Genomic DNA, 24,033 nt, shown 5'->3' with positions numbered 1-24,033 from the left:
CCAAAACAATTCTAAGTGTTGCCCCTTGTGAGAAAACATAGAACATAGAACAGTACAGCACAGAACAGGCCCTTCGGCCCTCGATGTTGTGCCGAGCAATGATCACCTTACTCAAGTCAACGCATCCATCCTATACCCGGAACCCAACAACCCCCCCCTAACCTTACTTTTTAGGACACTACGGGCAATTTAGCATGGCCAATCCACCTAACCCGCACATCTTTGGACTGTGGGAGGAAACCGGAGCACCCGGAGGAAACCCACGCACACACGGGGAGGACGTGCAGACTCCGCACAGACAGTGACCCAGCCGGGAACCGAACCTGGGACCCTGGAGCTGTGAAGCATTTATGCTAACCACCATGCTACCGTGCTGCCCACAAGTGGTGAGATTCCCGCTGGGTGGGTCAGTGAGATCCAGATCACAATCCTGTCACACATAGCCATTTTTTTGGACCTTGGGGAGATTGCTGCCAGGAAAGAGATGCGCAGAACCGAAAGCCGCTGGCGAGGCTGGCTCTTCGGAGATCAAAGTGAGAGGCACTCTGCTTGGGGGCCCTGTGTGAACCCTGTTTGGGGGTTCTCCTGCTATTCCCTGGGAATAGTGGGATGTGTACCAGGCACAATGCGGGCAGACAATTGCCCCCAGTATGTTCTAAAAATCATCAATGAAGCATTTTTATTGTCTTTGTCATCCAATGTAAACAGTTCATCAATTTAATTCTGAATCACTTTGGCGATGGATCCCACTCTGGATCAGATTTGGCATTTTCAGTTTCAGAATAACTCCGCTATTACAAATCATCTTTCTGTCCATGCATTTCTTTGGAATATTCTGCATTTTTGAATATTCTGATGATTAGTTTGTGCATTAATAGCATCCCATAATTTGATAACTAAACCAGACAAAACATCAAGTGGGGCAATTTTCACTTTTTTAAAAAAGATTATTTTCTCCATCAACCATCCACCTAGCCCATTCAGCATGGGTGCCTTGTTTAGACACACATCCACACAACTGCAATTTAGCTGTTATTTCTTTGGAGGTAACTTGTGATCATAGAATGATAGAACTTACAGTGCAGAAGGAGGCTATTTGGCCCATCGAGTCTGCACTGACCCTTGGAAAGAGCACCCTTCCTAAGCCCATACCTCCACCCTATCCCAGTAACTCCACCTAACCTTTTTGGACACTAAGGGCAATTTAGAATGGCCAATCCACATAACCTGCATTTTTTTGGACTGTAGGAGGAAACCTGAGCACCTGGAGGAAACCCACGCAGACATGGGGAGGACATGCAGACACAGCGCAGTGTCTTCCACACTAATAAGCTGTGTCCTATACATAAGTCACTGGGATGGCTCTTCTATGCAGTATTGATCCACAACTTCACTGCATTCTCATCCATCCATCCACAGTCACGGCCATGCAAAAAATAACTACGGGGAACTTGATTTTCGGCTTGGTTTCACATTTGAAAGTGACCATAGATTTTAAGTTTGTTTCATTGGCCACATAGGTTAGTTGCACCATGAATCTTCACTTCTCCTGTCCTCTGGTTTGCACTCGAACCTTTGTCTAAACCTTCTCACTCCACAGTTCGACAGTTGGGCTTATCGTAATTCATCCATGTTGCCAAAGTGACATCATGGTATTCATGGGTAGAATTTTAAGGGTGGCAAGCAATTGGAGCTCGCCATCCTGAGAGTCGGTGCCTAATGCGCAGTCACCATCTCTTTAAATGCCACTGCCATTTAACGCTCACTTGAGATCAGCGAACAACTCTTCAACTCGGCCAGGCAGAGCACTGCAGTGGCCAGAAGCGGTACTGCAGCGTTCTGTTTGAGATTAAGTCCCGGGACTTTTGAATAGGTAACTAAAAGGTATGTCCTGGGGTGGAGGGGGCTAAAAATTGAGACTGGGCTGGATAAAGCCCTTTAGTAGCCACTTAAGTGCCTTAATAGGTCTCTCGCCCGAGGCCCTGCCTGCCCAAACTTGAATTTGCATCTTGGTGTGGGCGGAAATCCTGTCCATTCACTTATACACTACCGTCCCGCAAACCGCCCCCCTCCCCCGCCGCCGCCTCAGCACTCGCCTCAGGGAGAGCATAATGTTTTGCCCATTTTGCTGCTGTCTGATGTTCTTTGCTGGAATCTGGTAATTTTGTTAGTCTCTGAGTAACCTTTGTTTTTTTGATGCAATGCTGTAAATTTTATTTCCATAAAATGACTTTACCAACGAGCAATTATACTCATTTAAATATTCATTCACAGGATTTTCCCGACGCCCGGGACCTAACAGCTGTACCTGGGAGATCTCACCAGGGCGCCATTTAGTCCTGGTTTCTGCAAACATCGACCAGTCATAATGGCACCTGGGGAGTGGTCTCCCAGGCCGTTAGAGACCCCAGGGTGCTTGGAGACAGGACAGCGTGGCACCCCGGCACTGCCAGCTTGGCACACTGCCAGGGTGGCCGGGTAGCACTGCCAAGCTGACGTGGGCACTGCCAGGGTGCCCAGGTGCCAGGTTGTCACTGTCAGGGATCAGGTCTGAAGGCCCTTACGAGGTGGAGTGGGGCGAGGAGGTGTTCCCAGGGGCCTCCTCGAGGTTAGGAGGGAGGGTTGGCTGAAAAGGGAGGGGAAAGATTGACGATACAAAACGATGCCCCAATCTGCGAGGAGCTTTTCCTTCTTTGCTCGCCAGCAGCAAATGACTTAAGTGGCCTTGGCAGAGAGAAACTGCCCAGGGCAAAAAAATGTCAAAGTCCTGTTAAATTACGGGGTGTTACTTGGAACTGCAGTTGCCAAGAAACACCCCGCTAAACACGTTCAAAACCGGGCGCAGATTTTTTTCCAGTTAAATCGCACCCATTGTATAACTGAAAAAATAATACATATCATCATTTATGGAGACTAAATTTTCCTGTATCATACATTGGCGAATTAAGGACTGAGGTAATGCACGTTAATTTGTCGTATCCTAGCTTTCTTATTAATGAGAACCTGCTTGTCAGAAATTGTATTATTTTGCACCTCAGAGCGGGTGATAGATTTTTTAAATTATAAAGTGATTTTAATTATTTATTTTATTTCCACACTGATAATTAATTAATTAATGCAACTGCTAATCTCTGAGAAGTATCCGGTGTTGACATTGTAATACTCCAAATGTCATTCTCTATGCAGGCACTATGTTTTGCAATACCACTGATTGTTTCCTGAATTTTTAACAATAAATATAGCTTTTATTCCAAGTTTAAAATAATTGAATAGAACTCTAAATATTACTTCTGGTTTATCTTAAAGTATTTGAACAACAGGATATAGAAGAATATTTCAGACGGATACTGAATGAAGTTGACAAAGAAAGTAATGGGTCCTTCAATATATTGCAGGTGAGCCTATAACCAAGCAGAGATTTTAAAATCAATTCTTACATGTTAATAAAGTTGATCTAAGCAAGATTTGATCCTGACCGTCCTCGAGGTTCTTTATCTCGTTGACAAGTGTTGCTTCAATCACTTGCATGAAAATGACGACATCTTTGGTAGGATTCTTCGCTGCCTGATGCCGGAATGCAAAACGCAATTGGGCGGAGAATCGGTTCCAACCACGAAATCGCGGCAGGCGCTGATTTCACACTAAATTGCAATTCTCCAGTGTCTCGACAGTGGCATCAATACGCTCTAGGACACAATAACAATAACCACCATTGGCATATCATTAGTGGGCCCGACTGCTATTCTCCACCTCCAATTGGCCGAATTCCCGACGGCACGGTTCACTTGTGATGCACGATCAATAACTCCCGAAGTGGGATTGGAGGACAATTGAATGCTTTATTGGACTAGATGTTTCCCCCAGCAGCGCAGGTACACAATGCAGCAGCTAGGGACACAGACTCTTATACTCCACCTTACTGGGTGGACCCAGCAGGCAGGCTTCACCAATGGTCTTACAGTATCAGGTACCTCCAATATCAGGTACCTCCATTGGAAGTCCAATCCCAGGAGCATGGCAGTGCAGAGGTGAGGAAGGACGTAAAGTCGGAAATTCTTAAATTCTCTTCCCTGGACTGTGAGGGTAGCTATGCAGTACCCTTTGATCTCTACAGAGTGAGACCCGGAGGCCAGGGAGATTCTTTGCTTAACTGGGTGCATGGGAAGGGAGCAGCGCCTTATCGAGTCGGGGTGTATAAAGCTCTCTGTGCTCCCGGAGTCGATCAGGCAGAATGTCTTGTGTCCGTTGATGAGAACAGTCATCGTGGCGGTTTGGGTCTGAGACTGGTCCAGAGTCACCGAGGTGAGTCATGGCAGAAGCTGGGTTTCCTCGGGCGGTGTGCGGTCATCCGAATCGGGGTCCTGAGACTGCAGCCAAGATGGCGGTGATGTGTTGGGTAACCTGGGTCTATGTGGACTGCGTTTGATGCAGTGTAGAGAGAGACAGACTTCCAACACTTGATGAGATGCAACACGATTTTATTTAACATCTAACTATATTACATGCTTAACTGTGGGTTGACACTATGCTGATTTGACTGGAGACCTGAGGCTAGCCTGACCAGACTAACTGACTACCACATGGTGTTTGCACTGGCTACTGCTCACGAGCTCTGACTATCTCAGAGGCTGGATCCCGAGAGAGCGGGAAAACTGGTGCCCTCTGGCTTTATAGTTGTCGTGCCTGTCTGGTGATTGGCTGCTGTGTTCTGTGTGCTCACTGGTCATCCTGTGTGTCAATCACTGCCTGTCTGCACTCCATCATGTACATGGATGTATATTATGACGGGCGGCGCCCACGGGTCGCACATGGCTGGGGTGGACAAGATGGCGACGCCCACGTATCGCACGTGGTCCCTGGGGAACAAGATGGCGATGCCCGGGGTCCGCACGTGGCTTGCGGGATCGAAGATGGCAGCGCCCACGGGCCGCATGTGGCCTGCGATGAGAGTTGTGGCGGCGGCCCCGATTCGCCCCCGGAGACAACAGCGACCGCCCGGGCCTGGCATACCGCCACAAAATGCCCCTTTTTGCTACAGCCTTTGCAAATTGCGGAGCGGGCCGGGCAACGTTGCTGGGGGTGCTTGGCTTGCCCCCAAAAATAACAACGGGGCACCCCGGGGTTGCCTGGCAGCCGCGCGGCACAAGCATGTGGGGGGATGGGGGATGCACCGGGGTCGGCCGCAGGTGGGTTCCATGCTGCCCATGGGGCTGCCACGCGGTCGAGGACGTATGCTCAGGCGTTGCGGGAGACCACATCTAGGGAGCTTGCGAGGGCCCGTGCCTCCTTGAGGCCTAGTGTCTCTTTCTCCAGCAGCCGCTGACGGATTTGGGAGGACAGCATACCTGCAATGAATGCGTCCCAGATTAAAAGTTCGGTGTGGTCGTTGGCTGAAACTTGCAGACAGTCACCGTTCCTACCTAGTACCAGAAGTGCGCGGTAGAATTCGTCTAGCGATTCCCCTGGGATTTGTCATCTGGTCGCAAGCAGATGTCGGCCATAAACCTGATTTACTGGGCGGATGTAGTGTCCTTTCAACAGGGCCATCGCGGCCTTGAAATCGTCCGCATCCTCGATGAGGGTGTAGATCTCTGGGCTCACCTTTGAGTAAAGAACTTGCAGTTTCTGATCCTCCGTGGGTGCAGTTGTGGCCGTCCTGAGGTACCCGTTGAAGCACACCAGCCAGTGTTTGAAGGTTGCCGCTGAGTTTGCCACGTGGGGGCTAAGTTGCAGATACTCCGGCTTGATGCGGAGCTCCATTCTTCAAATCTAGTCCAATAAATTGATGCACGATCAATAACTCCCGAAGCGAGATTGGAGGACAATTGAAGGCTTTATTGGACGAGATGTTTCCCCCAGCAGTGCAGGTACAGAATGCAGCAGCTAGGGAGACACAGACTCTTATACTCCACCTTACTGGGTGGACCCATCAGGCAGGCTTCACCAATGGTCTTACAGTATCAGGTACCTCCAACACCAATAGTCTTACAGCATCGGGTACCTCCAACCTAGGTACCGTAATACCCCTAATACCGACTATCACAACCTGAAACTGGTGCCACAGCTGATGAGGGACAGAGAGGAGATTGGTCACAGAGAGGAGTGAATGTGGGCTTCTGGCACGGCTGCCTGGAGTGGACGGGGCCTTACTAGGGCTGGAGTGTGTGGTGGTGGCGGGGGAACAGGCCATGTGGCTAGGGTGACCCCCACATGACTGGGAAATGTCCAGGCACAGACCGCCATTGCTGCGGCCTGCAAGACAGCCATCTTGCTGCGCACCACTGACCACCCACCTTGACCGATAGTTCTGCAGAGTAACACCGGCCATATGGATGCCCGACCCACCGTGTACCCCAGCTCCCACCCTCCAACATACCTCCTCCCCGGCCACCACCCGCCGGCATGGCATCACGCGGCCCACCCAAGGGCAATGCCCACAGTAGCCCCTACAGGGGCGTAGGACAGGGGCAGCAGAGTGCAATGTTGGCATGGGTAGCGCCAGCCAACGCCACCCCTAGCAGCAGGGACCAAAGGCCAGAAGGAGGATGGGGGGTCATGCAGGAACAGGCTCCGCATGTAGCCTATTGGACCTGGTTGTGCACGGGGGTACACACCATGCTAACATGTCGGCCTATCACCTCATGCAGACAATGGATATTGCAATACAGCCAGAAATGGTGGCCTTCCCGCTGGTTGCAGCAGCCCTGGGGGATGCCCTGCGTCTGTGCGAGTTGGACCCGCTCGAGGAGGAGGAAGCTGTAGCAGCAGAGTTTGCAGCAGCGAAGCGTGCCGCAGAGGAGTAGGAGGCAGCCGCCCAGGGTGGAGAGCCAGCTGTCTAACAGCCTGTTGTCTGCAAGTGATGAAAGGCCAACATGTTAGCATGGTGCGTACCCCGTGCCCAACCAGATCCAACAGGCAACATGGTACCTCCGGTTGGCACTGCGGGCTCAGCCCCCACATGTTCCCAACACTTCCTCCTCTCCACACCCCAGGTCCCGTTGGTGGCCAGAACCATGGGGGCCTCTAGCCCTGGTGCACCTCCCTGCTGCCAGGAGTACAATTGGCTGGCAGTGCCCTTGCCAGCGGTAAGCTCCAAGGCACCCATCCGGCATCCCATAGGGGCGACTTTGGGCACTGCCCTGGATGGGCCGCCTGATGCCCCACCACCGAGTGGCGGCCGATTGGGGGGGAGATAATGGTGGAGGGTGGAGTCTGGGGTGTGGGGGTGATGGGGTGGAGGGTGGGGGTGGGATGCAGGGGTGGGGGAGGTCTGGGGCGTGGCGATGCGGGGATGAGAGCACTCTGCGTCACTCTGCAGAACCAGGGATCAAGGTGGGTGGTCAGCAAGCTGGCCGCCTTGCAATGATGGTCCATGCCTGGGCACTGCCCAAGTCCTGTGGAGGAACACATGGCCTGTTCCCCACTACCACCCCCTCCCGGCCCCCCACCCCAGCCAGCCCGGCCAGTGCCCGGCCCAGCAGCCCATGGTTGCCCCTTTCTGTGTCCCACCTCCTCTCATTCCCTCAACGACCCCGGCGCCAATTTCACAGTTTTTAAAACAACAAGTGAACCTCGCCGTCGGTTATTCGCCCCAGTGGAGGCGGAGAATCGTGGAGAATACCGGGTTAGAACCGCTAATGATATGCCAAGGGTGTTTTATTTATGTGCGTTTTGGAATGCGTTGATGCCGCTGTTAAGGCACCGGAGAATTGCGATTTGGCGTGATATCGGCGCCCACCAAGATTTTGGCATTGGAACTGATTTTCTGCCCAACCCCGATTCCTGATTCCGGCGTCGGTCAACGGAGCATCCGCCCTTGGTATTGTATTTGTCTCACTCCCATCTCCAACTGAAATTCCCTTTGAGCATAACTCCCACCTGGCTCTGTGACAGAGCTGTACAAATCCTCTAGCAAGACAGCAACTAACATGAACACGGTGAAGGGCAATTCAGTTAGGCTTTATGTCTCTGGTGAAGCATGGGTAAAATGAAAATAGTCAAGAGGCGCGATTCTCCTCCCCCCACGACGGGTCGGAGAATAGCGGGAGGGCCTTCCCGACATTTTTCCCGACCTCCCACTATTCTCCCCCCCCCCCCACGGCCGCCCCATGACACGAATCGCAGCTCGCCATTTTTTTACGGTGAGCAGTGATTCTCCCATAGCCGATGGGCCGATTTCCCAGGCCTTTACGGCCGTTTTCATGAACGGCAACACACCTGCTCTCACCGTTCGTGAAAACGGCCGCAAAGTGCCGTTCTGGGTAACCATGGCACCGATTGGCACGGCCGCACCACGGCCGTGCCAATGGTGCCATGGGCCCGCGATCGGTGGGCACCGATCGCAGGCAGCTGGTCCGAACCCCGCGCACTCTTTGTTCATCCGCCGCCCTGCTGGATCAGTCCGCGGGGCGGCTGAGGGGCATACCGGCCCGCGCATGCGCGGGTTTCACGCATATGCGTGATGACGTCATCCGCGCATGCGCGGGTTGGAGCCGTCCAATCCGCGCATGCGCGGCTGACGTCATCGTGCGCGTCAGCCGCCGTTAACTTTGGCGCGCGGGCTTAGCAAATTTTGCTAAGCCTGCGATGCCGAGGTTCACGGGGCCCCACTGCTAGCCCCGACTGGGGAGCAGAATCGGGTCCCGGGAGGGGGCGCGGAGGCTGCCGGGAAACACGGCCGGTTTCACGGCAGCCTTCACGACTCTCCGCATTTGCGGAGAATCGCGCCCACGATTCCCTGTTTTGATTGCTGCAGAGAGAACATGGGTGGATTTTGGTTGAAGACAAAACTCTGATGCCTCCTTGATGAGCAAATAGCAATCTGGGCTCACACATGAAGAAGAGTCCTTGTTCAAAATACCACGGGAATGTTCATTGCTATGGAATCACATCACGGCATGCATGCATAGAAACATACATAGAAAATAGAAGCAGGAGGAGGTCATTCAGTCCTTCGAGCCTACTCCACCATTCATTATGATCATGGCTGGTCATCAAGTTCAATACCCTGATTCCGCCTTCCTCCCATATTCTTTGATCCCTATCTAATTCCTTCTTGAAATTGCACAACAGTTTGGCCTCAACTATTTTTTGTGATCGCAAATTCCACAGATTCACCACTCTCTGGGTTAAGAAATTTCTCCTCACCTCAGTCCTCAAACGATTAATTCTAGTTCTGGACTCCCGCACCATCGGGAACATTCTTTCTGAATCAAACCTGTCTAATTCTGTTAGAATTTTAAAGTTTCTATGAGATCCTCTCTCACTCTTCTGAATTCCAATGTATATAATCCTAACCGATTTCGTCTCTCCTCATATGACATTCCTGCCATCCCAGGAATCAGTCTGGTAAACCGTCGCTGCACTCCCTCCATAGCAAGAACATCCTTCCTCAGATAAAAACACTGTTGAGTTCATGGAAGGCGCCACACAGGAAGTGTAAGGAATGAAAGATTTATTTACAGTAAAACAAAAACTCTATGTACACTTATTCCAGAAAGGACTAATAGCGCCCATCCCACATTCGGGCCGTGGTTTTTATGTCCTGGTTTGCTCTCTCTAGGGTTATAATCTCAGGATTACTCTCTGTGCCACGTGCCAGTGAGGCTAGAAATAGGATAGTGCAGCTAAACACGTGGCTAAACTGGTGGTGGATGAGGGAGGGTTTCAGATTTCTGGATCTTTGGGATCTCTTGTGGGGCAGGTGGGACCTGGACAAGAAGGACAGGTTGCATCTAAACTCGAGGGCCACCAATATCATAGCTGGGAGGTTTGCTAGAGTGACTCGGGAGGATTTAAACTAGTGTGGCAGGGGGGTGGAAACCAGAGCATTAGCTTAGAAGATGTCATAACTGAAGGGGAAATAGAGAACAAAAATAACATCACCCTCAGGTAGAGCTAAATAGGTGACAAGTGTGAGAAGGGAGGTGGTCAATGCAAAATTGAGGGTGTTGTATCTTAATGCGTGCAGTATATGGAACAAGGTAAATTAAATTGACTGAGACGATGTTGTGGGCATCACAGTGACGTGGCTTCAAGGGGATCAGGGCTGAGATCTAAATATATAAGGATATGTGTCCAATCAAAACAACAGGCAGATGGGCAAAGGGGGCTGGGTCGCATTGTTGGTAAGGAATGAAGTTAAATCGATAGCAAGGAGTGATACAGTAGTCCCCCGTTATAACGCGGGTGTTGGGGTCCAAGACAGCCACCCGCGTTGCATCCGAGCCGCGGATATCCACGATGGGGGTTTTAAATTTATTAAAAAATCTATGCATGCGCTTCCCATTGTGAGTCTATGGGGGGCGGGGGGAGAGGTCAGACCCCCGTAGACTCACAATGGGAAGCGCATGCATAGATTTTAAAATAAATTTAAAACCCCCATCGTGGATCTAATTAGAAACTTACAGAAACTAACAGAAACTTACCAGGAACTCTGGTGGGTTTCACCAAACTGGAGGAAAGGATTGCCTTTCAAAAATATGTTCTGACCGCCACCGGTTTAAAGAACCTGTCTGCTGTGCACTATCTCACTGAATCTCCCTCCAGCCGGCAGTGTCAACTTCAGCGGCTGGCTCACTTTGATCCGGAGAGGGAAGCTGACAGTTGGGGTCCATAAGCCCCCCCGCCGTATATCGCGAACCGCAGTATTGCGGAGCGTGGTATAACGGGGGACTACTGTATAGGGTCAGAAGGCAGAGAATCTCTGTGGGTAGAGTTGAGAAATCGCAAATGTAAAAAGACCCTGACGGGAGTTATGTACAGGCCCCCGAGCAGTAGTCAGGATGTGGGGCAGAAAATAAATCAGGAGATAGAGAAAGCATGTAAAAAAAGCAATGTTACAATAATCATGGGGGACTTCAATATGCAGGTGGACTGGGAAAATCAGGTTGGTAGTGGATCCCCTAAAAGGAATTTGTGGAATGTCTAAGAGATGGTTTTTTGGAGCAGTTTGTGACAGGCAATTCTGGATTTTGTGATGTGCAATGAGGCAGATTTGATTAGGGAATGTAAGGTGAAGAAACCCTAAGGGAGCAGTGACCACAATATGTTACAATTTAGCCTCCAGTTTGAGTAGGAGAAGCTGGAATCAAATGTAACAGTATTACAATTAAATAAGGGTAACTACAAAGACATGAGGGAGTAGCTGGCCAGAGTTGATTGGAAAGGGAGCCCAGCAGGGAAGATAGTGGAACAGTAATGGCAGGAGTTTTGGGGGGTTATTCAGGAGGCACAACAGAAATTAATCCCAAGGAGGAGGAAACATGCAAAGGGGAGGACAAGGCATCCATGGTTGACGAGGGAAGTCAAGGACAGCATAAAACCAAAAGAAAAAGCATACAAAGTGGCAAGGATTAGTGGGAAGCCAGACGATTGGGAATCGTTTAAAAGCGAGCAGAGGACAACTAAAAAAGCAATAAGGGGAGAAAAGATGAAATATGAGTGCAAGCTAGCTAGTAATATTATAGGAGATAGGAAGAGTTTTTTTCAATATGTAAAAGGTAAGAGAGAGGCAAAAATAGACATTGGATCGCTGGAAAATGTGACTGGAGAAGTAATAATAGGAAACAAAGAAATGGCAGAGGAACTGAATAGTTACTTTGCATCAGTCTTCACGGTGGAAGACACCAGTGGGATGCCAGAGCTCCCGGAGAATCAGGGGGCAGAGGTGAGTGCAGTGGCCATCACGAAGGAGAAGGTTCTGGGAAAACTGAAAGGTCTGAAGGTGGATAAATCAACTGGACCAGATGGACTATACCCAGGGTTCTAAAAGAGATAGCCGAGGAGATTGTGGAGGCATTGGTTGTGATCTTTCAGGAATCACTGGAGGCAGGAAAGGTACCAGAGGACTGGAAAGTGGCTAATGTAACACCGCTATTTAAGAAAGGAGGTAGGAAGAAGACGGAAAATTATAGGCCGGTTAGCCTGACTTTGGCCATTGGTAAGATTTTAGAATCCATTTTTAAAGATGAGATTGCGGAGTACTTGGAAGTGCATGATAAAATAGGACTGAGTCAGCAAGACTTTGTCAAAGGGAGGACATGTCTGACAAATCTGTTAGAGTTCTTTGAGGAAGTAACAAGGAAGTTAGACAAAGGAGAACCAGTTGACCTGATGTATTTAGATTTCCAGAAGGCCTTTGACAAGGTGCCGTATAGGAGGCTGTTAAATAAGTTAAGAGCCCATGATGTTAAGGGTAAGATCCTTGCATAGATAAAGGATTGGCAGAAGGAGAGAGTGGGGATAAAGGGATCTTTTTCAGGATGGCAGCCGGTGACTAGTGGTGTGCCTCAGGGGTCTGTGCTGGGACCACAATTTTTCACAATAATGATCTGGAAGAAGGAATTGAAGGCATTGTTGCTAAGTTTGCAGATGATACAAAGATCTGTGGAGGGACAGGTAGTATTGAAGAAGCAGGGGGGCTGCAGAAGGATTTGGACAGGCTAGGAGAGTGGGCAATGAAGTGGCAGATGAAATACAATGTGGAAAAGTGTGAGGTTATGCACTTTGGAAGGAGGAATGGAGGCATAGACCAGTTTCTAAATGGGGAAATGCTAAGGAAATCAGAAACACAAAAAGACTTGGGAGTTCTTGTTCACGATTCTCTTCAGGTTAACGTGGAGGTTCAGTTGGCAGTTAATAAGGCAAATGCAATGTTAGCATTCATGTCAAGAAGGCTAGAATACAAGACCAGGGATGTACTTCTGAGGCTGTATAAGGCTCTGGTCAGACCCCATTTGGAGTATGGTGAGCGGTTTTGGGCCCTGTATTTAAAGAAGGGTGTGGTGGCCTTGGAAAGGGTCCAGAGAAGGTTCTCAAGAATGATTCCTGGAATGAAGAACTTGTCGAATGAGGAATGTTTGAGGACTCTGGGACTGTACTCATTAGAGCTTAGAAGGATGAGAGGGGATCTTATTGAAACTTACAAGGTACTGCGAAGCCTGGATAGAATGGATGTGGAGAGGATGTTTCCGCTTGTAGGAAAAACTAGAACCAGAGGACACAATCTCAGACTAAAGGGATGATCCTTTAAACAGAGATGAGGAGGAATTTCTTCAGCCAGAGGGTGGTGAATCTGTGGAACACTTTGCTGCAGAAGGCTGTGGAGGTCAAATCACTGAGTGCCTTTAAGACAGAGATAGATAGGTTCTTGATTAATAAGGGTATCAGGGGTTAGGGGGATAAGGCAGGAGAATGGGGATGGGAAAAATATCAGCCATGATTGAATGGCGGAGCAGACTCGATGGGCCGAGTGGCCTAATTCTGCTCCTGTGTCTTATGGTCTTATGATGAGGGAGCTCCGCCTCTCAGAGGGGAACTTCATACTCCTCGAGACTTACGGCAAACCTAATCAGCCCCGCCCGTGAGTCTTGTGTCGGTAATAATAGACACCAAAATGGCACATAGTACTTCAGGTGTGGCCTTACCAATACCCTGTACAATTGCAGGAAAACATCCCTATTCCTATACTCAAATCCTCTTGCTCTGAAGGCGAACTACCATTTGCCTTATTTACCATGCTCCTGCCGCTTCTTTCAGCGACTGATGCACAAGGACACCAAGGTCTCCTGAGAATCCATCCCAATCAGTTTACACTTATTCAAATAATAATCCGCCTTCCTATTTTTGCAACCAAAGCATATATCCTCACATTTATCCACATTATACTGCATCTGTCATGCATATGCCCACCCACTCGGCCTGTCCAAATCCCACTGAAGCATCTCTGCATCCTCCTCACAGCTTATCCTCCCACCCAAGTTTGTATCAGCTGAAACTTTGGCAATAATACATTTAGTTCCCTGGTCCAAATCACTAATGTATAATGTGAACAGTTGGGGTCCTAACAGATCCCTGTGGTACCCACTAGTCACTGCCTGCCAATCAGATAAAAAAACATTTATTCCAACTTTTTGTTTCCTGTCTGTTAACCATCTCAAGACACTACCTGCAGTCCCATGCGCATTAACATGGGAAACCTTGTCGAAAGCCTTCAGAATGTCTAAATAAACCACAGCCATCAGTTCTCCCTGGTCAACTTTACCAGTTACATCTTCAAAGAATTCCAGTAGATTTGTCAAGCATGATTTCCCTTCATAAATCCATGATGACTTTGTCTGATCACACCACTGCATTCTATATGCTATGAAATCCTCGGTAATGGAGTCGAACGTCCCTACTACCGATGTTAGGCTCACTGGTACCCAATTATTTTTTTCCAATTAAGGGGCTATTTAGCACGGTCAATTCACCTACCCAGCATATCTTTATGTTGTGGGGGCGAGACCCATGCAGACATGAGGAGAATGTACAAACTCCACATGGACAGTGACCCGGGGCTGGGATCGAACCCGGGTCATCGGTGCCGTGAAACTGCAGTGCTAACCACTGCGTTAATGTGCCAACCTGGCTCACTGAACTATAATAATAATAATCTTTATTAGTGTCACAAGTAGGCTTAGATTAATACTGCAATGAAATTACTGTGAAAATCCCCACACTCCGGCGCCTGATCGGGTACACAGAGGGAGAGTTCAGAATGTTCAATTCACCTAACAAGCACGTCATTCGGGACTTAGCTCCCTGTTTTTTCTCTCTCTACCTCCCTTTTTGAATAGCGGGGTTATATTAGTTGCTCTCCAATCTGTAGGAACCATTCTAGAGTCCAAAGAAGTTTGGAAAATAAGCACCAATGGATCTACTATTTCTAGGGCCACTTCCTTAAGTACTCTGGGATGAAGATTATCAGACCTTATCCACATTCAATCCACTTAATTTCCCCAAAACCATTTCTCTACTAATACTAATTTCCTTTAGCTCCTCACTAAAAGTTGTGTTTCTCAGAACCTCCAATATATTATTCATGTCTTCCTTTTGAAGACAGAACTAAAGTACAAATTTAGTTCCTCAGCCATTTCTTTGTTCCCCACTATGAATTCCCTCGTTTCTGACTTTAAGGGGTCTACATTAATTTTTATTAATCTTTTCCGCTTTACATATCTATAGCAACTTTTACAGTCAGTTTTTATGTTCCCCACTAGCTTACTTTCACATTGCATTTTCCCCTTTTTAATCAATCCGTTAGTCTGCCTTTGCTGAATTTTAAATTGTTCCCAATCCTCAGATCTATTTCTTTTTCTTGCTAATTTGGATACACATATTTGAATCTAATACTATCTCTAATTTCCCTTGTAAGCCATGATTTGGCCACAGTTCCCTTTCTACTCTTGGGCCAAATAGGAATTAAACGACTTTTAGAGTTCACCTATTTGTTCCTTGAATGCTTGCCATTGCGTGTCCATTGTCCTTTCTTTCAGTAATATTTCCCTGTCCATCATAGTCAACTCATGCTTCATACCATCATAATTACCTTTATTGTGATTCAGGACCCTGGTCTCAGAGTCAACTACCTCATTATCCATCTTGATAGAGTACTATCATATTATGGTCATTCATCTCTAAGGGTTCTCTCACAACTAGATTATCAACTAATTCTTTCTCGTTGCACAACACCCAGTCCAAGATGGCCTGTTCTCTTGTTGGTTCCTCAATGTATTGGTCCAGAAAACTATGTGGTATACACTCAGAAATTCTTCCTCTATTGTACTGTGACTAATTTGAGTCCCCCAATCTATATGCATCATCATCTAAAAGATACAAGGGGAAAGGAAGAATGGAAATAACAAAATAAATGTTTCTTTGTTTCTTTAGTCATTGAGGAAATGTGAAGGATCGTGCAGAGGGGAGAAAAAAATATGGAAAAGGTCAAGATTCTTATGTAATCTTTTTTTCCAGATCTACCAAAGTAACGTGATTAATTCGATGACATGTTTGAAATGCGCGATTGAAACCCCAGAGAAATGCCCTCTTTTGGATATCCCTTTGCCCATTCGCTCATTTGAACATTCATTTAATTTCAAATGTGTGGTAAGTAGCACATCAATGTACTTACTTATAATTTCAGCAAATCCTGTTTAATAATAGGTCCACGTGAGCGTTAGCATCAAACTGCAAATAGTTAATGCTGTACCAATCTGGAAATCTAGGCTACAAATTCATGTCCTGACCTTTTGGTATTCATCTGAGGAAAAATCATCTTTTTCCTTTGCAATGCACCTGTTTCTGACCTCAGTCCATATCTTGGCATTTAAGCATGTAGTACAGGCACATTTGCCAGTATAGCACCTATGTGGCACATACTTAAGCGTACGAGGGATGGTTGAGGTGGAAGGGGGGCGGGGAGGACGACTGCAGAATTGGATCCAGCCCAGCAAATGTAAAACATTTTTTAAAGGACTTGTGGCTCTGTAAACCAATTCCTGAATAATGTCAATTTCACTGTGATTGATTTCACCATCAATAGGGACATTGGTTAGCACTGCTGCCTCACAGTGCCAGCGATTAGGGTTCAATTCCGGCCTTGGGTGACGGTATGGAGTTTGTATGTTCTCCCCGTGTCTGCGTGGGTTTCCTCTGGGTGCTCCGGTTTCCTCCCACAGTCCAAAGCTGTGCAGGTTAGGTGGATTGGCCATGCTGAAATGTCCCCTTAGGGTCCAAAGATGTGCAGGTTAGGTGGGGTCATGGGATTGTGGGGATTTACATAGATTTACATATAGAATTTACAGTGCAGAAGGAGGCCATTCGGCCCATCGAGTCTGCACCGGCTCCTGGAAAGAGCACCCTACCCAAGGTTAACACCTCCACCCTATCCCCATAACCCAGTAACCCCACCCAACACTAAGGGCAATTTTGGACACTAAGGGCAATTTATCATGGCCAATCCACCTAACCTGCACATCTTTGGACTGTGGGAGGAAACCGGAGCACCCGGAGACAACCCACGCACACACGGGGAGGATGTGCAGACTCCGCACAGACAGTGACCCAGGCCGGAATCGAACCTGGGACCCTGGAGCTGTGAAACCATTGTGCTATCCACAATGCTACCGTGCTGCCCCCTAATATGGCAGGGCAGTGGGCCTTGGTAGGATGCTCTTTAGAGGGGCGGTGCAGGCTCGATGGGCCTCCTTCTGCACTGCAGGAAGTCTATCTCAAACCTTATGCGAGGGCTCCATTACAATCTTTTCAAGACAAATCACCTAGAATAACATTGGGCTGGATTCTCCGGTTGCCGACGCCAAAATCATGTTCGCCGCTTGGCCGGAGAATCAGTTCCCGACCAAAGCGGGGTGGCCCCACTTTCGCGATGATCCGGCCCCTCCAAAACAACGTCCTCACAGAGTATGCTGTGCCATGTATTGACAGCTTCAGGACATTGCCTGAGGCCCACGCCCCGATGCTCCGCCCCCAACTGGCCGAGTTCCCGACGGCGTCGGTCGTATGTGGTCTCATCTGTCGGGAACTTGGAGTGGCGACTGCGGACTCAGTCCAGCGGCACCACAGTCGGGGGAGGGCCGATCCGCATGCGGTCTTAGGCAGGGGCTGGGGGCACTGTGGGGTGGTGGTGCCGGGCACGTGAGCCGGCCAAAGTGGGGGGGGGGGGGGCACTATTTTGCGGGCCGGGTCAGCGAGCGGTTTCTGCCATGTAGCACGGCGGGGCCAATACAGGCTGCCGCCATGCGTATGTACGGCCAAGGACCCGGCAATTCTCCGGGCCACATCGGGAGCTAGAGCCGGGTTCTCTACGCTGCCGGCATGCTAGCCCCCAGTAAAACGGGGAATCGGTGACCGTTTTATGCCATTTTTTCTGGTGTAAAACACCAACGTTCCAACGCCGGTGTGGGGACATAGCCCCAGAGATTCGGAGAATCCAGCCCACTGTCTTTCAATAAATGAGAAAGCCATATTTTGAATCCAACACAGCTACATAAACTTCACTGAGGCTCAAAGCAGTCTTATTCAAAAAATGGAAATTGTCTGGAGCACATCACATCCAATAGCAATTTCTACCTATGTTGATCCATGTGTGTTCCAGGTTATCTTTAATCTTTTCCAGATGCTGCGGCATAACTACCAAGAGGCAAGCCTGTTGAACCACTTGCTCTTTTGCCTGTGATGATCTTGGCAGGCATCCTTTGGTTACTGGAGACTTTCAGGGACTCTGCATAGTGAGAGAACCCTGCTCAATGACAGGTGTCTCCTGTGCTACTTCATCTCCCTGAGACACCGGTGTCACTGGAAGGGGCATGGATGACAGGCTGACAGCTTCAGCTTGCCCCGAGAGGAAACCTGAGAAACTGACAGTTGCTTCCCATTTGCCTTCATGAGGTTCACTTGTACCTCCTGCTCTCTGGCAGAGAGTCCAGGTACCTTATCCTCTATTGCTGTGACACTAGTTGCTTGAGCTGAGTGACAAGTCAATAGTATGCAGTTCAGCTTCATCTCTGGCAGTTACTGAGAGATTGCTGAATATGGCTCTCAAGGTGAGTTGCCAGTTTCTTGATGGAAGAAGACACAAGAGGGAGCAATTAAGGGGCAATTTAGCATGGCCAATCCACCAACCCTGCACATCTTTGGGTTGCGGATGTGAGACCCACGAAGACACGGAGAGAATGTGCAAACTCCAAATGGACAGTGAACTGGAGCCGGGATTAAACCTGGGTCCTCGGCGCTATGAGGCAGCAGTGCTAACCACTGCGGCACCATGCCGCCCCGATTGCAGCACTCATGACCTGGATGGACTCCTCCATTCCCTTTACCAGAGTGCCCCATCTCTGGTATCTCTGCTAGATCTTCATGCATTTCCAGCCTTAATGATTTATCCTCGAGCTTGCTATCAGCCTGGACTCAACATCACCCAGTGCTTCTCCACTCCTCTAAGTGTCAGGGTTCTGGTCTGTCACAGCCTCATGCGTCCACTCTGGCATCAGTGTGGTGGTCAGTCTAAGTATCCACATTATTTAGTCATAGAACAAAGAACAATACAGGACCAGGCCCTTCAGCCCTCCAAGCCTGCGCTGATCACGTATCCCATCTAGACCAACCGTCTGTATCCTTCTATACCCCGTCTGTTCATGTGCCTATCCAAACAAGTCTTAAAGGTTGCTAACGTATCTGCCTCAACCACCTCACGGCAGTGCATTCCAGGCCACCACCGCCCTCTGTAAAAAACATCTCCACTGAACCTTCTCCCCCTCACTTTGAACTTGTGCCCCCTTGTAATTGTCATTTCCGCCCTGGGAAAAAGCCTCCAACTGTTCACCATATCTATAATCCTAATAATTTTATGAACTGCTATCATGTCGCTCCTCAGCCTCTGTCTCTCTAAGGAGAACAATCCCAGTTTATTCAATCTCTCCTCATAGCTAATACCCTCCATACCAGGCAATAATCTGGTACATCTTTTCCGTACTCTCTCCATAGCCTCCATGTCCTTCTGGTAGTGCAGGGACCAGAATTGGACACAGTATTCCAAATGTGGCCTAACCAACGTTCTATATAATTGTATCATGATTTTCGAGCTTTTATACCCGATACCCTGTGCTATGAAGGCAAGCATGCCATATGTTTTCTTCACCACCATTTCCACCTGTGCTGCCACTTTTAAGGATCTGTGGACCTGCACACCCAGATCTCTCTGTGTCTCTATGCTCTTGATGGTTCTGCTATTTATTTTATAGATCCCACCTGAATTGGATCTACCAAAATGCATCACCTCACATTTATCCGGGTTAAATTCCGTCTGCCATTTCTCTGCCCAATTTTGCAGCCTATCTATATCCTGTTGTATTCTCTCACAATCTTCATCATTATCCGTAACTCCTGCAATCTTAGTATCATCCACAAACTTGCTAATCAGACCCACTATGTTTTCTTCCAAGTCATTTATATATATTACAAAGAGCAGAGGTCCCAGAACTGATCCCTGCAGAATACCACTAGCTACAGACCTCCATTTGGAAAAACACCCTTCCACTGCTACCCTCTGTCCTCTATGGCCAAGCCAGTTCTGAATCCATCCAGCTAGTTCACACCTGTCCCTATGTGATCTGATCTTTTGCACCAGCCTGCCATGAGGGACCTTATTAAATGCTTTACGGAAGCCCATGTAGACAACATCCACAACCCTTCCCTCGTCAATTATTTTTGTCATCTCCTCAAAAAATTCAATCAAATTAGTGAGACATGACCTCCCTCGTACAAAACCATGCTGTCTGTCGCTAATCAGACCATTCACTTCCAAATGTGCATCGATCCTATCTCTGAGAATCTTTTCTAACAATTTCATTATCACTGATGTCAAGCTCACTGGCCTATAATTACCCGGATTATCCTTGTAACCCTTCTTAAATAACGGTGCAACATTGGCTATCCTCCAATCCTCTGGGATGTCACCTGTAGCCAATGAGGACACAAAGATTTCTATCAGAGGCCCAGCAATTTCATCTCGTCTCTTTCAGTAAGCTAGGATAGATGCCATAAGGCCGTGGGGATTTGTCTACCTTAATGCTTTTTAACACACCTAACACTTCCTCCCTCGTAATAACGACATGTTCTAAAGTGATTACACATCCCTCTGAGACACCACCAATCAACATGTCCCTCTCCTTTGTGAATACCGATGCAAAATACTCATTAAGGACCTCACCCCTCACCGATTTCCTCTGGTTCTACACATAAATTACCTCCTTTGTCCTTGAGTGGGCTTACTCTTTCTCTAGTTACCCTCTTGTTCCTAATAAAACGCCTTGGGTTTCTCCTTAACCCTGTCTGCCAAGGACATTTCATGACCCCTTTTTGCGCTCCTAACTTCCTGCTTGAGCTCTTTTCTACTTTCCTTGTATTCCTCAAGTGCTTTATATGTTTTTAGTTGCCTGTACCTCACATATGCATCTTTTTCCTTTTTGACAGTATTCTCAATTTCCCTGGTCATCTATGGTTCCCGAATCCTGCCTTTCCTGTCCTTCCTTTTTACGGGCATATGCCTGTCCTGCACTCCTATCAACTGCTCCTTAAAAGACTCCCACATGCCAAATGTGTATTTATCCTCAAACAGCCTCTCCCAAACAACAGCCTCCAAATCCTGCCTAATCTGGTTGGAGTTAGCCTTCCCCCAATTTAACTCTAGGACAACACTTGTCCTTTTCCATGAGTATCTGAAAGCTTACGGAATTGTGGTCACATTACACCACATGTTTTCCCACTGCAACTTTGATGACCTGGCCGGGCTCGTTCCCTAGTACTAGGTCCAGTATAGCCCCCGCTCTAGTCGGATTATCCACATATTGTTCCAAAAAACCTTCTTGGCCACACATAACAAATTCCTCACTATCCAGACCCCTATCCCTCAAGGATTTCCAGTCAATATGAGGAAAAGTCTCCCACTACAACAACCCTATTATTTCTACATCTATCCAGAATCTGCTTACATATCTATTCTTCAACTTCCCGTGGGCTGTTCGGAGGCCTGTAGTAGACCCCCATCATAGTGACTGACCCCTTGCTGTTTCTGAGTTCTACCCACAGTGCCTCGTTACTTGATTTTCCCAAGGTGTCCTCTCTCTATACAGCTCTAATATATTCCCAAACCAGTATTGCAACTCCCCCACCGCTTTTACCTTCTTCCCTGTCTCGCCTAAAGCACCCACATCCTGGAATATTTAGCTGCCAGCCCTGTCCCTTTTTTAACCAAGTCTCCGTTACAGCAACCACATCCAAGTTCCACTCGTGAATCAAGACTTTAAGTTCATCTGTCTTCTCTGTTACACTCCATGCATTGAAGCAGATACACTCCAAACCTCCAGTCCAACAGAGTTCGACCTCCCACAATCTACCCTTCCTCTTAACCAACCTGACCCTGGTACCATGCTCATTCCCAGTCTCTACACTTGCTGGTTTACTGTCCTGATTCCCACCCCCCTGCCAAATAAGTTTGAACCCACCCGAACCATACTAGCAAACCTCCCAGCCAGGGTATTGGTGCCCCTCCAGTTCAGGTGTAACCCGTCCTTCTTGCACAGGCCCCACCTTCCCTGGAAGACATCCCAGTGATCCAAAAATCTGAAGCCCTCCCTCCTGCACCAGTTCTTTAGCCACGTGTTCAACTGCACTTTATCCCTGATGCTAGCCTGGCTAGCATGTGGCACAGGGAGTAATCCTGAGATTACTACCCTAGAGGTCCTGCATTTTAATCTTCTACCTAGCTCCCTAAATTGCTGTTGCAGGACCTCGCTACTCTTTCTACCTATGTCATTCGTGCCAGTGTGGCCTATGACCTCTGTCTGATTTCCATTTTAGGATGCTTTGTACCCACTCACATCCAGGACCCTGGCACCAGAGAGGCAAACCTGGAGTCCATTTTGCAGCCACAGAAGAGCCTATCTGTGCCTGTGACTATTGGATCCTCTACCACTATTGCTTTTCCATGCTTTGTACCCCCCCCCCACCCACCCCCCCCCACCCCACCACCCCCCCCACCCACCACCCCCCCCCCACCCACCACCCCCCCACCCACCACCCCCCCACCCCACCCACCACCACCCCCCCCACCCACCACCCCCCCCACCCACCACCACCCCCCCCCACCCCCACCACCCCCCCCACCCCCCCCCCCCCACCCCCCACCACCCCCCCCACCCCCCCCCCACCCCCCCCACCCACCCCCCCACCCCCACCACCCCCCCCACCCCCCCCCACCCCCCCCACCCACCCCCACCCCCCCCACCCCCACCCACACCCCACCCACACCACACCCCCCCCCCACCACCCACCCCCCCCCACCCACCCAAGGAACATATATTGCCACTTTTGCCAATTGCTATGTTCATCACACTTATAAACTCTCAAATGTGTTTTTCTGCTATTTGGATAATGGTTATCACTGCGCCAGGCTGAGTGGAGAAGGTGACTTAGCCTCTTCTCATGTGGTAGAAGATGCTGCAGCTGCTGACCTCTGCCACATCCACCCAGGCTTGCTTGGTCAGCCTTGAGGTCTCTTTTTCCCGTTCTGTGGCATTGGCACATTAGACCGCTCATTGAGAGCTTGGAGGAAAGCACATGGGGAACCATCATCAAACCATGGGGCAATCCGGGCCCTGGAGTCCTCCATAGTGACTGGATGCTTTTAGTGTGAGACTGGCTGGAGGGAAACAGAGTGGAAGGGGTGATAAGGAGGCGTACCATTGAGGATCTGCTCCTTTCACCCTTCATTTATACGATGGGAGAGCAGCTGCTGAGGAATGTTCAGTGTTGAATGATCAGTCACGACAGTTTTTAAATGGTTGTCATCTTAACTGCAGTCTGTGCCCATGGAGCTGCATGAATGATGTTGTTGGTCCTTTAAATGCCAGGCCCAATCCTTCTGGGTCATGGTCCAACCCTGCTGCTGCTGGATGTCCTGCCCTCAGGACATCATAACTCACTGGGTTAGGCGACTCCACATTGGTTGAAATGCCAGCAGGGTGGGCTTTTATTGGACGTGACACTTAATGGGGCGAGAAAGAGAGCTTTTGTGCTACTCACTACTTCTCTCATTATAGAATCATAGAATTTACAGTGCAGAAGGAGGCCATTCGGCCCATGGAGTCTGCACCGGCCCTTCCACCCTATCCCCGTAACCCAATAGCTCCCACCTAATCTTCTTGAACACTAAGGGCAATTTAGCATGGCCAATCCACCTAACCTGCACATCTTTGGACTGTGGGAGGAAACCGGAGCACCCGGAGGAAACCTACACAGACACGGGGAGAACGTGCAGACTCTGCACAGACAGTGACCCAGTGGGGAATCGAACCTGAGACCCTGGAGCTGTGAAGAGACAGTGTTAACCACTGTGCTACCGTGCTGCCCCACCCTGCTACTGTGCTGCCCAATCCAGCCTGTTATCTGCAGTTCTCAATTAGAGACTTGTCATTCACTCCTATCAATTTAAATTTGATCTCTGTCACTGATATTTCCATTTAATGAAAAAGTTGTTTTGTTGGTTGTTGAAATAAACTAATGTGTTTACAATACCACAGATCACCATTTGTAAAGTGACTGAATTGGTGAAAATGTGACAGAAAGAATGTCATTCATCTTCCAATTATTATCTATTTTTCATAAAAATCTGATGGAAAAAATCACTTAAAATAT

General features: G+C 48.7%; 1 protein-coding gene across 1 annotated transcript in view; it reads left to right on the top strand.

Annotated features, from left to right (window-relative positions):
- The window catches only part of LOC119976206, a 100,470-nt gene that overhangs the window by 19,344 nt on the left and 57,093 nt on the right, over nt 1–24,033 (top strand). The window contains exons 5-6 of the mRNA XM_038816518.1: nt 3,307–3,395; nt 15,796–15,927. Of these exons, the coding sequence (XP_038672446.1) occupies nt 3,307–3,395; nt 15,796–15,927 (221 nt within the window). The remainder of the gene's footprint in view (nt 1–3,306; nt 3,396–15,795; nt 15,928–24,033) is intronic.

The sequence above is a fragment of the Scyliorhinus canicula genome, chromosome 13 (genome assembly GCF_902713615.1).
Source record: "Scyliorhinus canicula chromosome 13, sScyCan1.1, whole genome shotgun sequence".
In the NCBI taxonomy this organism is placed as follows: Eukaryota; Metazoa; Chordata; class Chondrichthyes; order Carcharhiniformes; family Scyliorhinidae; genus Scyliorhinus; species Scyliorhinus canicula.
Note: the sequence above shows the minus strand (reverse complement) of the source record. Positions and strands in the feature narration are given on the sequence as shown.